The 18438-nt window shown below is 39.4% G+C and overlaps 1 protein-coding gene across 2 annotated transcripts in view; it reads left to right on the plus strand.

The window, feature by feature from the left end:
• Window positions 1-1950: 1950 nt before the first annotated feature.
• skila (SKI-like proto-oncogene a) overlaps window positions 1951-18438 on the plus strand; it is a 32037-nt gene continuing 15549 nt past the window's right edge. Inside the window, exons 1-2 of one of the 2 annotated variants that reach the window (XM_079436160.1) lie at window positions 1951-2022; window positions 3683-4965. In XM_079436160.1, the coding sequence (XP_079292286.1) occupies window positions 3850-4965 (1116 nt within the window). In that variant the 5' untranslated portion in view covers window positions 1951-2022; window positions 3683-3849. The remainder of the gene's footprint in view (window positions 2023-3682; window positions 4966-18438) is intronic. The other variant, XM_079436161.1, reaches the window with a different exon arrangement.

The following is an 18438-nucleotide window of genomic DNA, read 5'->3' on the forward strand; positions in this document are numbered from 1 at the left end:
ATAAAATAATAATATTTATATAAAATAAAAGATATTTATATAATAAAAAATAATATGTTTATTTAGTAGTATACACACATAAGCATATGTGTGTGTGTGTGTGTGTGTTGTTATATATATATTTAACATCTACGTTTTAAAAATATATGCATTATAAAAGTATGTTTTTTCATGTTTTGGTGTTAAAATATCAAGAAAATGTTATTTATTAAAAAAAAAGGAATTTAGTATTTATATTTAATAATAAAAAAGTATGTATATATATATTTATTTATTAAATAAATGTCATTTACTTTACTGAAAATTAATTAATTAATACCAATACATATTCATGAATGTATATCTACTGTCTCACAAATAATTTATTAAAACTGCATTGTATATACATACAGTAATACTTTTAAAAGGGTTTAAAATAGTTATTGATGAGGTATGGTTGCAGAGTTCTGTTGACATTATTTAAATTTCTGGCAAATGCAAAAAACACTTTTTAAGTTCTTAAATGTTAGATTTTCCAAGGCAGGTGTCAATGTAACCTCTTGCTCTTTTGTGTGAGTATTCAGTCTAAACAAAAACACAACACCTCTAAGCACATCAAAACTATTCAAATTTTCACATACCCGTCTTGCCTGAACATGACCTGGGTCAGTGTGGTGGAGAAGCCTTTAAAAGTGTTAATGCAGTTGGTGTTTGTGAATGGACTGTTGAATTCAGGCCCTCATAGCTCTGCCTCTCCCATTTAACATTTAAATGACACCCAACAAATGGCTCACACAGAGATGGGTACCGAACCAAAGGTGATCCCAGCACCCCATCATGGCTTCATTGAAAAAAGCCCTGTGGACCAAGCAAACAGCTGGATTGGCTCCAGGCCATTACTCACCCACAGAGAATGTTCTATTACTTAATGTCCTTGGCAAAAGCCTCCACAACATTTGTACTAGCATAACAGTTACTCTAACTAATGTCCATAAACATGTCTGGGTGGCTTATAATTAGGTCAGTTCAGACATCATATCCGATAATGTTCTTTTTAAGCTTCTACTTCTACAGTGCAAGATGAAAAATACCACTGCCCCAGACACGTTTTTATGTTAAGTCATTGCTCAAGCATATACAAAAAGTGTGATGTTTAAGATGAAAGGAATTTAATTCAAAGGGAACATTTCAGATGATTCATTACTTGTGAAACATTTACAGACATCTGCTCATGCAGCCCTTCACTATTCATCATAAATCATTGCATTCTGGGGAAATGGCTGCAATGCCATTTTAATTTCCATTCACTCCTTTCTGTCACCACGTTATTCAAATGTAGCATACGATTCCCGCATGATATGCCCAAAGAATCTCCCTGAATCCGATATAGACAAAAAACTGTCAAAATACTTATACGATTACTTACAAGAAAACACTAAGAATCTCCAGCGAACACGTCATCTGCTGCTTCAGTATGAAAATACACTGACAGCTATAATCAAGACATGCTGGTCAAGCTTAATATTCATAAAAATATTTCTTTTTCAAATGGAACAGTTTTTTTTTACCTTTAGACAACATATGAAAAAGTCTGCATATGTGTTTTCTCTTGAGTATCATATTTGGTAGGATAACTACACAAGGCTTTTATTGCTCATATAACCTCGGGTATTGGGCTAACCAAGCTCTTGCATAGCACTTGCATATCATTGCTCTTTTGTTAGTTTTGGTTGCTTCTATTGTCCTCATTTAGCGTCTGCTAAATGTTATTTCGAAATGTCGTTTAAACAAAACTTCCATTAATTCGTCACATCTACCACATCCCGTATGAAAACAGATGCCTCTAAATGCTTTAAATTATACCTTTATACTCGAAGTCTTGCAAGTATGAACTTCACAAGATATTGGGGGAGGACGGCAGACAGACAGACACGCCCGCGCGACATCCGCCGTGACGCTCGCGCTGTCTGAAGGCGTTCAGTCTGTGCGCGTTGTTGACGATCAGACAGAGAGAGACAGCGGACCGGGAGACATCATCCTGAGGCAAGTCCCTTTAAAGAAGCTCACTTATACACTGCGTTCACTTACTAAACGGTTCAGCAGATTCTCTGGTTGTCTTTAAATCGTTTTTAATGGTTATGTGATGTTCTTCGAGCTCGGAAGGGGATTTGTAGCGTTAGCTCGGTTAGCTCGTGCTAAAGGGTTTAAATGTTCTAGCCGCGCTGCTAAAGCTGTCTACGAACGAGCCAGCTTTTAGATGTAACACCGGTTTAGGTGCTGTTATTAAGCCTTGGTAATTTGGTTAAATGTAGCGTGTGGGATATGTGTTTTGATGTGCCATTTAAAAGTAACGTTTATATTCACATTGCTTAACGTTTATATTTAAGAGACGCATCGTCGTGCTCAGATGATCTGGTCTTTGATTTAAAACCTCAGCCTGATCAACATTATGAGTAGTATTTTTAATATTAAAAAGGAAAAAAAGACAGAAACGCATTTGGGGCGATAGCTATTTAATATTTTTAGAGGGTCAGGTGTCAGTCTAACGTTAAATAGCTTGGCAAATGATTCACTGCCGTGTAAAGTCACAGAAATGGGTTTAAAATCCAAGCTTTCGCTGTCGTTTTGACATATTTGGGATTTAATATATGCGGTCGGTTTTTCTGTAGTTATGTTGAGGGTCTCCCGGTCGCGGGGATGGGGAATATCACACCGCGGGCGCTCAGTGCAGCTGTGCCCGGAGAATGAGATGGGAGAGACGGATAGAGGCGGGGACAGAGCCGCGGTGCCCTTGCGGGGTAAAAAGATCGAGACTGTCGCTCAGGGTTAAAAATAGACAGCATTTTGTCAGTGTTTCTGGAAAATGGTTATTTTACGAGGAAACGAAACGACGTCTGCGGTCAGGGTCAGTCAATCCGAGCTGTCACACAAATTTGGTAAAGCGTAACCAGGGCAAACATGTCGTTTTATTTCGAGGAACTTGCGTTTTGGTACCGTGTTAAATGTGGCCAGTATGCGCGTGTGCGTCGTTTAACATTCGTGGAACAGAGGCGCATGTTGTGAATAACCAATTAAACGCGTTTCGTGCTGAAACCTCACTGGCATGCGCTGATTTTGGGGCTGTGATCTCTCATTTTGTCTTCATATTCATGCTCGGAAATTCCGTTTCCGTCAGTGTCAGTTTATAATTGCGAACATTTATTCAGTCAGCTTTTCCTGTATTATAGATGGCGCGTGTGATTTGATCTTTTCATAGATGTGGTGGTTATGTACAGTTGTTACATCTTATCTCAAACCTGCTGTGGTTGGACAGGACTAAATGGCTGCTTGCTGTTGGTTATCTGTGTGTTAAACCGACGTTATTAGTGCATTGACTCATTTAACGCGTTGACGGTTTCGGCATGTTGTCAGTAGAGAAAAACAGCGCACTAAACCACCGAGAAACTGTCCTTGTATCGATTGGTCTCAAATTAGATGATCCTGATGGTGAAAATGTTTCTGTCGTCTAGTTTAGCACTGTGCCCAACACAAAAACTGTTCTGGATGCTTTTTATTGCCCTGACAGCATATTCTTTTCATGCGCATTTGTATGGCTTCACACTCTTGATTCGTTTTTTTTTTTTTTTTTTTTTTTTGTCTAAGCCGTTTAGTGCTATATGTTTTAAACAATTTAAACTTTATTCTTTTTTTGTTTCCTTCACAGGAAGCTCATCAGATCATTAATTCTGTCACCATCATGCATGTAGCTGGACGTAAAAGGATTTGCAACCTTTAACACAGTGAGGAAAGAAGGACCAACTCAAAGGTGTTGTGTTTGAAGAACAGCTGAATATTTTCCACCTGAGAAAGACCAATCACCTGTGTACGGACATGGCCAGCCCTCAGACGAGTCTGAAAACCCCTTTCAAAGACCTGACGTCATTCAAAGGCAACATGAAGCGGCTGTACAGGGAGCGACTGGAGGATGCACCCATTAAAAAGCGGGTAATGGCGGAGATGCACCTGAAACGACGCAGCCTGGAGAGCATCCCAAAGCCCCCAAAGGTCAAGAAGGAGCGTGAGGAACACTGCAGCTCAGAAATGGACATCGAGGAAAGAGAGTTCCACGTCATCGGGGCTTCCAAGGCTTTAGATCTCAGCGCCGGTCTCAAGCACACTCTGGCACAGTTCACACTGAGCAGCCAGAGCTCCCTGGGAGGTCCTGCTGCCTTCTCAGCAAAATCTGCACAGGAGTGCGCCTCTCCTGCTGGCATGGCTCCCCTACCGTCTCCCCCAGTCCTCGGAGGTGGCCCACTCTTGGTTCCCTGCGACAGCTCCACAGAGCTCACGCATTCTCTGCTGGAAGGAGAGTCCATCTCCTGCTTTGTTGTAGGTGGCGAGAAGCGTCTTTGTCTGCCCCAGGTACTCAATTCGGTGCTGCGAGATTTCTCTCTGCAGCAGATCAATGCTGTCTGTGACGAACTTTACGTTTACTGTTCCCGATGCGATGCCGAGCAGCTGCACATCCTCAAGGTGCTGGGCATCCTGCCTTTCAACGCACCTTCCTGTGGCCTGATCACCCTAACTGATGCCCAACGCCTCTGCAACGCCCTGCTCCGCCCGGGTGCTGCCCTCTCGGCCGACCCCAACAGCAAACTGCCAGGCCAAGGCCTGCTGAAGGAGAGCGAAGCAAGTTTCCAGGTCGAGCACCAGTGTCTGGGCAAGTGCCAAGGCCTGTTCTTGCCCCAATTCTACATCCAGCCGGAGGCTCCTTGTATTCAGTGCATGGAATGCCAGCTGCTGTTTTCCCCACAGAACTTTGTAATGCACTCACACAAGTCCCCCGACAAGAGGACCTGCCACTGGGGTTTCGATTCAGCCAAGTGGCCCTGCTACCTACAGCTGGGCCGCAAGCATGAGGGCATGCTGGAGGAGCCACAACTCAAACAGCTGCTGGACGAGATGAAGGAGAAGTTTCACTACCAGCTAAAGAGGCCTCTGGACAAAGTAAGTGTCTTTTCCTTCCATGTTTGCTAGTGTGCTAAGGTCAAGTTTTGCAAGTGGATTTGCACGTGTGTGACCAGATGGTAATGTGTGATAGTCTGCAGAGGAGACTGTTTGCTATTGTCTGGGCCAGGCTGCAGTTGTTTTGATGAACTAGTGTTGACCCAATTTTATGAGGTGGCACGAGGCAGGTGGGGACGTATGGCAGGAGGGAGGGAATTCTAGTTGGTCTGGCTGAAGGGGAAGTACATTATCTACCTCCCAGGTCAGAAGAGGGTTGTCTTTGGGGGGTGCATGGGCATAGACATCCTTAAATTTAATATAATATACATAAAAGTGTGGATTATTACCTTGATTGTGGTATTATAAAAATAAAATAAACCGATGAAGGTGATAATAATAATAATGCAAAATGTAACAAAAATGTAAAATAAAATATAACAAATATACAATTTAAAATCTAAAATCCACAAATTAACATTTCATTTTTCTTATTTATTTTAATTTTTTTATTTTCAATTTAGTTTGTTTTGCATTTTATCATTGTTAGATTTTTAAGATTTTTGGATTTTCAAGTTAATTAAATGTTTAGTTTTATTATTTTATTTCTGTTAAATTATACTGGTATCATTTTAACATCTTTAAATTTCACTTTAAAATTCTATTTTTGCTGTCTAGTGGCATTGTCATGTTTAATAATGTCAAGTTTTTTTTTAGTTTTAGTAATTTTTTTTAAGAATGTTATGTTTTATGAATGTTCTTGAATGTTCAAGGCTTTCAGTGTGAGCTGCTTCCAATTATTTTAGCTGTATGAAAACAGTTTGATGTAATGCTTGATACTGCAAATTTGTATTTGATTTCATATTTCAATTTATTATCATAATTATGCACTGGTTTCTAGCCAAATGATTTTACCGTTCACTTCACTTTGTTATTGTAGTTATTTACCTATAGCAGGGTAGCTTAATTCCAAGTAAAAAAAATAAGGTTTTATTTGTGTCATCTGTTGAAGTTTCCCTTTTTAATAGGGAAATTTGTAATGAAATCATTGTATTGGGAAAAGCCCGCATTGCATAAAGTCAGAACACTGGAGATTCTTCCACTTTCATGACGTGACCTTTGAAACAAAACTTCACAAACTGTACTAGTGCACTAGAAACTATAGAAAGGTCATCCTAGTGGGTTAAAAAAGGGCTGGATTGTTTCACTTCCATTGACCAACCGTGTCTCATGACCCCCTTGACCAAGCCAGAGCTTTTTTTTTGTTCATGTTAGACAAAGATTGACCCCTGTTGGTCCTGTCAGAGTTTTTTTTTTCAGATGCAAGTGGCAGCAGTTAATGGTTTAACAGTGTGGTAACGTTCCAGTAGACACAATTATTTTTAGTTGAGAGGCAATGTGAGCGAATGAATGTGTTCTGTCTAAGTGAGGAAGAAAAGCCCCGGTCCCTCCTGTGTGCTTATGCAAGTGTGCCGGAAATACCGTCTGGTGTCTCGTCTAGCACCTAAACCACATTCCTCCTTCCGCCCCCCCCCGCCCCCCAACACACACACTTCATGTACTAAAACAGACCTTGAGTCTGTCACATCTGCTGCACAGACTGACCTAACCCTGACACACAAACAGCCAGTAACACTGTAACACTCGGTTCACTTATACTTAAGGCACACTAATGAAATTGATTCACACGCACATGCTAAACGCCCCCAGGGATCATCTCTGTTGCGCTCGGCTGAGGGTGAGGTATCAAACTCCCAGAAATATGAGTCAGTGACACCTTCTCTTTACACATTAACTGTCGAGCTCCTGACACATCCCTGTCTGGCAGCGTCTTGCACCTGCCCTGACGCTTTGCGCGATCCATCTCTGTTTCTTTTGTGATTTTTCTTTAGATTTTTCTTGCCCTGTTATTTTTCAATTAATTTTATCATTTAATTTTATGCTTTAAGGAGTTTTCCAGGTTTAATGTAGCTTTAAATGGTCTAAAACTGTGGGTTTTACACCATTAAACTATGATAAATGTGACAGTCCTGTTTTGTTAATTTATATTGTTTTAAGCAAAATTTATAAATTTACACATTTTACTCTGTAATTTTCCACTGACCCTGGTCTGAAAACCCCAGGTGTAAAACACATATAGGAAATTCAAATATATATTTATCTACTAATATAATATTTATTAACATTTTGAATCAGTGTTTATTTTTATAGTTCCAGTTTTCTCATTTAAATTGTAGTTTACATTTTAGTAGTTTTGTTTTGTGCTTTAGTTCTTTAATATTTCTGCAGTATTTAGCTTTTATTTTTATTTCAGTTTTAGTTTTGATAATTTTAATTTTTAATAATTTTAACAACTAAAACTGAAATAAAAAATAAATTTAAGTTATATAAAAATTATAAAAATTATCAGAGCTCAAATTGAAATAATATTTTTTATTTATTTCAGCTTTATTTGAATTACTGGAAATGATTTCTAACAGATATAGATGTAGTTTCAGTTAACAGTAACACTGATTAGGACTGAAGCAGTGTCAAAGAAACAGGTGCTTACAATTTTGTGTTAAACGGCTTTTGAAGGAACTGTAAACAGACATATGTGTGTGTGAAAGGTCATTACTCAGACGCTGAGCTTACACGGGTCATGCTGATAAAGAACAGCAACACATGCGCACTCATCTGCTGGCTTCGCTACGTTGCGTGCATGTGTGTCTGTACGGGAAGCAGGGCAGACAGGCTCATCAGTTTACTGGGTGAAATGTTCATTCTAAACATCTGTGATGCTGGAGTGCCAGAACAAGTGACTCAGAGTTTCCACAGGTGGCCATGTGGATGTTGGTGACGATCAGACCCTCACCGCCAGACTTCTGCACACGGCGCTTCAGTTTGTTCAGAACCAGCCCTCTTCCCCTTCATCAAGGACACCGGCTGTGTTTCAAAACCTAGTGAGCTGTCTGCCTACACAGAATATTCTAGCCACTGTTGAAACATGCCTGTGATGATAACCTATTTTATTAATTAATTTTTTCTTAATGGTTTCCAAAGCATTAACAAAAGTCTTAGTGAAACTACAAAACTGTAGGTTTTTGTGTGCCAAAATAAATAATTAATATACTTTTTTTTTTTTAACAGACAAAATTAACAAGTAAAATTTAACATGAATAATCAAATTTACAAATGAACAGTTTTTAATTTTTTTTGACAAACAGCTGCTGTTCCAGGTGTTCTAGAGAGAGTTCTAAAGAACTTTCTTGGATGCCCTTTGAGTTTGTGTATGTCTGTATTTATGTCTGTTGCCTAGGCACTGTATCCGGTTAGTGTGTCTACAGAGCAAGTTGTTAAAGCTCATGGGTAGATGGGGACCACCTGACCAGAGACTGTCAGAACACAAATATTTTTAGACTCCACACCCAAGTTTAGATTTATCTGATGTTAGATTTTCCTTCTAAAATTAAAATGTTGTGGCCTAATGGTTAGCATGCATGCATCAACTGTACAATGAGCCATGCTGCTTATTTTGTTGACGCAAGTTTGAGTCATTTAAACTTCTGACATTACCTGATCTGTTTCTCCTCATCATTTCCCGTTTCATTACGTTTTCTAATCGTGCCACTTGGGTCTCGTAGATAGCCAGTGTGTGTTTGTTTGTTTGTATGATTGTATGACAGTGAAAGACAGACAGCTGTGATGGTTTGAGGCATGGTGTGCAGACGTGTCTGGCAGACAGACAGAGTTTTGTCGATCTCCCACTGAGGCTGAGACAGCGGCTGCGGTGCAGACACCAGACAGCTGCCTCTCTCTTTTCCCCTCTCTCTCTCTCTGTTTGTGTCTCTCTATCTTCCCTTTTATAATTGTGAAATCAGTGACTTCATGCACCACAGGCACGGAGACCAATTCTCCCCTATCTCGCTCTCTTATTTCCACTTTCTGTATTTCTTTCCTTCCTTTTTCAGTCTACAAAAGAAAAACTGTCATTTTCCTGTCTGACTCTGTTTTGTTCTCTCGTCCTGTACCTCGACCACAAACCTCATCTGTGACGTACCTTGTCAGACTCTCTCTCTGTTTTTTTCCTCTGGTTTTGCTTCCTCTTTAGCCACAGTCCTTCTTTTTGCATCGCTGTTTCCATTTAGTCAGGTGTCTATCATTTATCATACTACAATTAGTTCCGGTCCAATAATTTGATTGGATATGTGTTTTTTTCAGGAAAGCCCTTTGTTTTTATTTTTTTATTAAAGCCTTACACAGTGTCCTAACTACACACGACGCGACAAGCAATTTGGCTGTGCACACCAAACGTGACGCGACACCACAACGCAACAGAATCAAATATCACAGCCAATCAAAAGCGTGTGTGGTCTCTGGAAGCGCACTGCACTCGCAACGAAATTGATGTTTATGATCTAATTCATAAATTAAACCTTTTTAACATTATTAAATGTACATACTAAGTGACTGATACCATCTTTATGGAATACACTTGTTGGTTCGCATTGAGTTCACAGCTTTAACGTATATCTTTGCTTTAATTTATATTCTAAGGTAAATTATCTGTTGTTGCTTTCAGTATGGCTATAAGGTAATACAAACAGTACTGTTTTATGTGATGTGGTGGTTGTATTTCTGAGCTTAAGACAAATTTCCCTCAGGGACAATGAAGTGTACCTTAACCTTAATATAAATATAGTTTGTACGTTGTTGTTAGGGATATAACGGTATGAAAATGTCTTATCCTGATTATAGTGACTAAATTATCACGGTTATCAGTATTATCATGGTATTATTAAAATGTGCTGGAGATGTTCAAAAAGTGCCGACACATAAACACATATTTAAAAATCAACAAACAACAAATAAAATGACTTTTTGTTTGCATAATCACTAAAACAATAACATTACCAATTATGTTCAGATTTTAAATGACAACTTGACTGACAACCGTTTAATAGCATGTTCAAATATCTAATGTAAATGTTCAAATAAAGCTTTGAAATAGTTTTATAAAAAGGTAAACCTCACATTTCAGCCTTTAAATATAGAAAAGGGTTAAGTCAAAATAATTTATTAATAAATGTTTATGTATTTTATCTGCTCCATAAATAATTCTACATAACTCATTTAATTTTTTAAATGTTGTAGAATCCACATACGCTTCTTTTTCATCAACCGGTCAAAATTTACAGCAGAGCATGCAAATTCGGTCTGTTTTTGGCCAGACAGAAACTGCACACAGGCTGAATATAAATATAAGTCTCTGTAAATCCACCCTTTGACAGCAGGTGGCGCTGATAGAAAAGCTGAATTACAGCTGTTTCCTGTAAACTCCGTACACAAAGCGGTATTGTGATTAAGAACACTTTAGGTATTACATGGAGTGAAGATGAAAGCAAAATGCCATCGAATCGTTTCTGAAGACAGTCAGAACCTTCAGAGGTACATTCATATAATTAATTAATTCATATATTCATTTGTATAATTCCCTTAGCACTCTTTTAAAACCTCCCAGTTTTCTGCCCTATTTTCACTCAAAACAAAACTACTCTGCACGCTGTGCGCATGTGAGACCGTTACTTAAAACTGTGCTTTATGCTGCACAGTATTTATTTATCGTGAGTTGTTCAAATCGCGGTAATGGAATATGGTTTTAATGATAATTTAAATATGAAATGGTAATACTAACCGTAGGGAATTTTATCATGATTTATCGTCAAACCGGTTACACAAATCGTTACACTAGTTGTTGTTCCAGTTGCGACGTCACAGAAATAGAAACCATTTCTAAAATAGAAATGTTGTGTGTCGCCATCGCGGCTAGTTAGGACAAAAACTCTGATTGACATGAAAAAGATACCTTTTATCACGTGTCGCAGCATCTTGTGTAGTTAGGACACGGTGTTAGAATGCTTCACTATGTGATTCACTCAAGCTGTAAACTTGTGCATTGCTTGGTTGCTGCTTCTGCAACAAATTTGGCTAACATTTAAAAAATGGCTGTATTGTGTCTAAAATGCAATGTACTCAACTTGTTTATATGTTTACACGTGTTATTGCTTCACCGTTTGCTGCTTATATTCTCATTCTCTCCACCTCAGTTCCACTGCACTAAGGTGGGGTCACATTAGCAAAATTTTGCAGGCAAAAAAGGTCCATTGTCTATCATCAATAGTGTCGATGCATGAAGCGCTGCTCGCACAGAAGAGCTTTTAAACCCATGCAGCTTTCTGTTCTGGTCAGTGTGGTGAATTTCTTTTGACCAACTTGAACACAAGTGAAATGGTAGTGTGAAACTTTTCCACCCACATGCGAAACTCCTGATTGAACGGATTCCTATTGAAATTTCACCTGGTAAATTTCAGTGGTAAATGTGACAGCACCTTTAGATCGATATTATGAAGGGTTGTTCTGCTTTATATTTTCTCTGCTCTCTCCATGGCATTTTCAGCAATCTGCAGAACACGACATTGTATCTTGGGAACTTTATCTTCATGCCGCCTGTGTTTGGTGAGAGATAGAAGGGTAATGAAAGGTCAGAGGTGGTGGAGGCTCAGGGTTTTGTCTGTTTGATCGAGGGTGTTGAGCTCAGGGTTTGCTCCAGTGTAAATATCAGAGACTCCAGTGGATGCAACTCAGCCCCTCAAAATAAGCAGCCGAATGACCTAATCAGTCTCTGTTTACATAAGGGGAACGGAGGGCAGTGAGTGTGTGTTTATGGGGGAGAGAGAGCGATTGAGGAGAACTATTGATCTTGCTGGAGTGGATGAATTCAGTCAGACAGTAACTGTGTGTATAGAAGAGAGAGAGACAGGCTGAAGAAGAGTGAGATTGAAACAGGGCTATTTTTTTTTTTTTTAACGCTAAATGATAAAAATCATTGCTAATCAGAACTTATTTTTCAAAATGTAATTTTATTATGTCACGTCTGGTCAGGAGGATGCATTGTCAGACTAGCTGTGTAAAAAAAAAAAAGTGCTCTTCTCGCATACATGCAAACACAAATAAATGTCAAAAAATGCTAATGCATACAAACATTCGAGTTGCTGACAAATGCACATTTATTTGAGTGGATAAACAAAAATAGACAGGTGTGCACACCTGTTGGCCATAGACATGACGAGAGATGGTTAGATAAAGGTACTAATAATAGTGTGGTTAATGAAAAAAGAGGAGAAAGATGTCAAGATGTGTGTTTCAGCTCAGGACATGCTGGCGGTAGCTAGCTTCAGCAACTTTTACTCATTCCTTCTGCTCTATTCATGGTCAAGCATTCACCTTCATCGAGATTCGTGGCAGTCCATGTGTTCAGGCAGTCACACACTCCATACTTCGTTCATTTATTTCCAACTGTTTGTCCTCATGCACAAACAAATCACTAACTAACCCCAAAGCCCCCCCAAAAAAGCACAAACTCTGTGATTTGGCAATCTGTCCTATTTATATAAAGCCCAAAGTTCCTGTTGGCCGTTAAGACAACATACTCCTCCCTGTTGGCTCAACATTCGGACGCTGTGGGCATATTGGGGGCCCTGCTCTTTGTGCTCAAGCTGGCAATATTGTTGTACCGGTCTTTCGCCAAGTCCCTGGAGATGAGCCAGCAGCCAGAACAGTCCCAGGACGGCGCAGACTGCGGATAACCCAAATTCGTCAAGACATGCTCAACTATTCAGCCAGGTGGTTCAACTGCCACGGAGAGCATTGGCGTCACTTTTTAGTTAGAGAAATCTCATGCGTTTAAAAGACAAGAGCAATGCCTGCTGTTGATGGTATTTTATGTCATATTAGCACTTTGTATTGGGACAAGCTCCAAAAAAAAAAAAAAAAAAGAAGCAAAATACTGGATGAAGCAATAAAAATGTTGGTAGATGCTTTTATCCAAAAATGACTCCCATTACATTGAAGGTATAAATTTTTGTCATGCATTCCTATGGGAATCAATCCCATGACCTCGGCATTGCTATCACCATGGTCTATTGGATTGCATTTGTTACTAAAAATATAGGAAAAATAGATTAAAATAACTATTTTTCCCTTAGTTTGTGCATGCAGTGGTGTCAAAATGATCATATTAACAGTGCGCATTAGTCTTGTCGTTTAGTTATTGCATTTTACATTTTAGTTTGCATTCCCTGGGAATCGATCCTATGACCTTGGCATTGCTAGCACCATGCTCTATTTTATGAGAAACAAGAATGCATTCATTACAGCAAAATATATAAAAAACGGACTATTAATTGTATAAAATATATATTATATTTTTATTTATTAGAGTATCGGACCATTCCTTAGTCAACTTTATTGACCCGAACCCGTTAATTTTGTGTGATGATCTGTGTGCTATTCTATGTGGTGCATGGAGTTCCATCTTATGTAGACCATTCCCTTTTATCATTCTTTAATATGAGGTCCATAGTCCAGTAGTATACATAAGGCAGACTTTTAACATCTCTTGACATCTGCACATTCCTCAAAAGACTATTGATTTAAATTGTTCCATTTTCATTCCTGCTGACTGCCAAAGACACACACAGATATAATGTGTAATCTAATATTTTCCCCCTCTCTTTTTCTGCTTCCTCTCTGACTGCTATAGATCTACTATAACTTTATCTGATGATATACTCCTCTCCCTGCTCTTTGCAAAATCAGCAGTGTTCGTCTTCCTCTAACGGGGACAAACTAGGAGTTCTTTCTCAAGACCTAACGGGGACACGAGCGGAGTCAGTGTCCCTCTGCTCCAGATAAGACCATCTGACTGTGCTGGCTAGTGATTCATCTTAATGTCCCGTTGCAAAACATTGAGAGTGCTGCGATTATGTGTTCACACTGTGGTCGGACACACTTTTGATGGAATGCAATGCAGAAGCCATGGTTGTCTGGCTTCATCAGGGAAGTTGCCAAAAATGGGTCATGAAGATGCTTCCTGCAGTTACCCTCATCGTGCTTGTGAGGCACTTTTTCATATGAATCTGCTGTTTTCGACCCCCGGTTCACCACAATCTCATTAGACTGCATATTTTCCTCCTATTACTGCAGTGCTCTTGTTTCCTAACGCCAAGCTCATCCCAAAGGAAGATGTGTCTTTCTGCAGACGGCTCCGAAGACGCACGCACAACGCCACCGGCTTGTGATTAATGTGCCGGTACGCTACATACGGCATACATTACCTATGCTGTAAATCTGTCTTTCTTTCTCCTCCCACTTGAGCCTATATATCCCAAAGCATCAGAAAACGTGAGTGAGGGGCTGGCTGTTTTGTTCCCATCCCCTCTCGTCTCTTCCCTCCTCTCCCTGCAGAGGCTCTAAACGTAGACTCGCTCTGCTCTCCTGGCTCTATGAGGACAGTCTGTTCCAAGCTTGCGTCAAGCTGGGGGACTCCTCGACCTGAACAACAGCACCAGCCTGCATGTTCATGTCTCTCTGGAGAGCAGCACACATTAGAGTCTGAACACATTTAACTTTCTGAAACAGGCGAAACAAAATACATTTGTATGACATGTCATTGATTTGAATGACTGTCCATCTGTCCAGTAATTATTGATCACTAATGCAAGACATCCTCTCTATTGATCTCTCCCAGAAAGAAGTCCCACGTGTCTGACATACATCAGTCCCTTTATGTTTTTATTTATGTCTCGTCTCAGCACGTTTCAGCTCTTTAATGTGATGGTAGACTTGGGAATCGAATAGTCATGATTTTTTGATTCGAAACAGTCATTGCTGCAAGTTTTCTATTACAGGCTGCTGTCATGAAGCATCAGTTTGAAAAATTTCTTATAATGGAAATGAATAGGACCAGTTTTTTGAGTCTGTTCGAGAATAAATATGAAGGTTATAATTTTATATGAGCATTTGCATTAATTGCTCTGTTAAAACTTCTGTATTACTTGAGCTGTAAAGGTATTTAAATTATTTTACATTATCGTGGCTGTACACAGAAAAGGTTAGTAAGCGATTTATCACACTAAAATCATGTTTGCATGTATATCTTGTGACTATACTTAGATATATATATACACAAGATATATATATATATATACACAAGATATACTTACAAATTTGCTCATCTGCTTTGACTCTAAGTGCCTCACTGTAAGCAAGGTCTTTGCTATTTTTTTTAAAGAAAAGAAGGGACAAATTGAAATGTTTTTGTGATGGTATCATTTTGTGTGAAGTTCTTTCAACTGAACTTAAACTGAACTCATATTGAACCTACAATATTCCTTTAATGGCACAGACATTTAAAGGCAACTCTATCATCCCCTTGAGTACTGAGGTTTGTAATGGAAGAACGCACATCAAGTTGTACAATGGAACCGCATGTTCACAACGGTTTGGCTAAGCACTTGCATCAGTATTCGAGTGCTTGAATAGAGAGTATGATTATAACTTTAAAGTATCTTCACATTTAAAAAAAAACTTCAAGTCTTTTCAGCACTGATGAGAATAAATTTACTTTTGTTAATTACTTTTTTTGCTGTATTCAAAAAAAAAGAGCCTTGGTGAGCATGAAAGACAGGTTACAGTGTCGTTTTGTGGCTTTTAGCCCACATATGTTAACCTTGAGGTTAATCTATAAACTAAGATAATGTATGATGGAAATATTTTGCATTGCAAAGAGTGTTTAGGGTTGTCAGATGCGCTATTTTGTGTGCAAGGGTGTATATTTGTTTATTTTGATTGAAATGTGCGCCTGACACCCTGTGTGTGACGTTGTCCTGTTTTCCTGTCCTTTATCTTCTGCTGTATATGAGATTGATTGATTGATAATATGAGAGTGTTTATGTACGCTGGTAACCGGGTGGATGTGTGCTGACAGCTTCCTCTTGTAGGGATGGGTAGGAGAGTGCTCTCTCTCTCTCTCTCTCTCTCTCGTTTCCAACTCCTTTTCTCTATGCAAAGCCAGTCACTGTAGCCCCTAACAGGCTCCGCCATGCAAAATGCATGAGCCGCTTGTGTAGAGTGTGTAGAGTGAAATTGTGTGTGTTGTCTGCAGTTCAAACTCGGTCTATGAGGCTCAGCTCTCTGTGGGTGGGCAGTTGCTCTCTCTCTCCTGTGCTCCGTCTCTGCTGTCTGTCTGTCTGTCTGTCTGTCTGTCTTATTCTCTGGGGCTGTTGGAGATGGCAGTGAAATGCACTGCCAGTTTTGTCATGTTGTTGATTCTCCTGTGCGATACGCACGGTTTAAAGACGTGCACCGATAGAGACTGGCTCCCTCTCACACACCTAATGTAATGGTTGGGAGGACTGCATGCTTTGAATATCTATTAGATATCAGGAATGTATTAGATTTTTCCATAATCAACTGGTTGACTAGTCTGGCTAACTAACAGATATCAAGTAATTTGGCTTAATAACTATAATTTGCCTTGATTAGTGCAATTTTCTGTCATGTGCTTACTATTGAAGCATTCAGTTTTTTTTTTTTTTTTTTTTTAATAGCCAGTCGGCTGTACCTTATAGCCATTAGCAAAGTTTTGCTACTTGCGATTGATAGTAAGAGGCAGGTAAAATAGGGGGATGAACTTTCTCATACTATAGAGTATTTGAATGGACAAAAATCTATTTAGTGTAGGATGAGTTATTAATATATTTGGTCTGTTTCCCCAGAAGAGAAAGTAGGATTATAAGGATTTTTGAAGTGAATTTTATCAATGTTTAGGACTGCACACAGGCTAACATATGTGAGCAAAAAGCCACAAAAGCTAAACTACCTTTTAAATGTTTGGGGTCAGTAAGAAGTCCCTTATGCTCACAAAGTCTGCATTTATTTGATCAAAAATACAGTAAAAACTGTCATTTATTTCTGGCATGGCAAGGCTGATATTTCGGCATCCATTACTCTCCAGTTTTCAGTGTCACATGATGCTTCCGAGATCATTCTTATGTGCCGATTTAGTGCTTGGAAAAACATTTCATTTCGCTGTATTTAATTCCACAATCATTCATTATCTTTTTCAGGATTCTTTGATGAAAGTTCAAAAGAACAGCATTTATTTGTAATGGAAATCGTTTGTAACATTACATTTGTTTATAATGTCTTTTAATGTATATTTTGATTGATTTAATGTGAATGAAAGTATTTATTTATTTCAAAATAAAGAAATAAAGAGATAAAATAAGTATATTATGAATTCATGGGGTCCTTTTGACCCAACAGTTTAGATAAAGTCTAACTTCTCTGAAAGATTTTAGCATGCTAGTGGTTTAACACTTTTTAAAACAGCCTTCTAAAACCCTTTTAAGAAAGGTTTCTGAATTATTTTAAAGCTCTGTCTTAAAAAAAAAAAAGTATTGGCTGACTATTCAACCATCTTGACCCATCTGTAGTATCAATCATGCATTTTTCATTGGTGTCAGTACAAAAACTGCAGATCAAGTCAGAAACTCCCTTAGCTAGTCAAAATGGAACCAAGGTTGGCCATGACCCCCATTGTAAAAGAGCACAGAGATTCACAGCTGCCACACGAATATCCAGATGTTTGTGTTTTGTCCTCTTGTGTTCTTGTCCCTTTGACCACAGCTCTCACAGACTGTGTGTGTGTGTGTGTGTCCTGCCGAGAGAGGAAGGTCACATTCTGCCCCCCACACGTCCTACAGAGAGCATCGTAGGGCGTTTCCAATGTCAGAGTCTGGTTGAGGCTTGACAGCAGCCTCTGAAATGAGCCATAGGGTGCCACAGCTCAGAGAACACACACCTCAGAGACTCATCTCCATCGAGACTGCGTCTGCCAATGTCTTTGTGCATGCGCTGCCAATGTCTTTGTGCATGCGTGAGTACGTGTGTGTATTAGACTAGCGCAGCCGCGCCATGGGAGGCTTATGCGGTTACTGCTTTTCACCGGCGCACACTTGAGAGTACTCAGTTCTAACACGCGTGCATAGAGATCTCCCATTCATAGGCCTATTTAAAGCTGCCCATGTGTAGGGAAGGGAACAGGCAGAGCTCTGTTCGACTGTGTGAAATCTGAGAGCAGTAGAGGGGAGAGACCGTTCCTCTGTGTTTACGGCTCTGTCTTCCAAGCCGATCCGTGATCACCGGCACAGTATGTTAGTTTTGTCTGCGTGAGTATGTGAGCAGATAACTTGGCTGGTCCATGTGTGTGTGTGTGTGTGTGCGTGATCAGGTCGTATGTTGTAGAATAATCAGTGGATGCATGTAGACGGCTGTCGGGACAGACAGGCAGACTTTACACTATTGATGACCGCGTCTAGACAGAATGTTCGTCTCCCTCCCTCTTCCCTTAAAAAATTTGCTCCAGGCTGCCAGCCAAATCCTCTCAGGAATGAGCACGTCTTAGCCTGTGTGTTTGATCCCTGTGCGTGTGTGCGTATTTAGAGGAGTGTTGTTTGCTTGGGTTTTTTGTGCAAGTGTTTTAGTTTGATTATGAATGTTTGGGTTGTTTTAGTGTGTTTTTGTAGGACGTGGACTTTAGTGCTCCAGTGTGTGTATAGGCGTCATAGGTAATGTGAGGAATGCATGTTTACT

Source organism: Barbus barbus, assembly GCF_936440315.1.
Source record: "Barbus barbus genome assembly, chromosome: 15".
Taxonomy (NCBI): domain Eukaryota; kingdom Metazoa; phylum Chordata; class Actinopteri; order Cypriniformes; family Cyprinidae; genus Barbus; species Barbus barbus.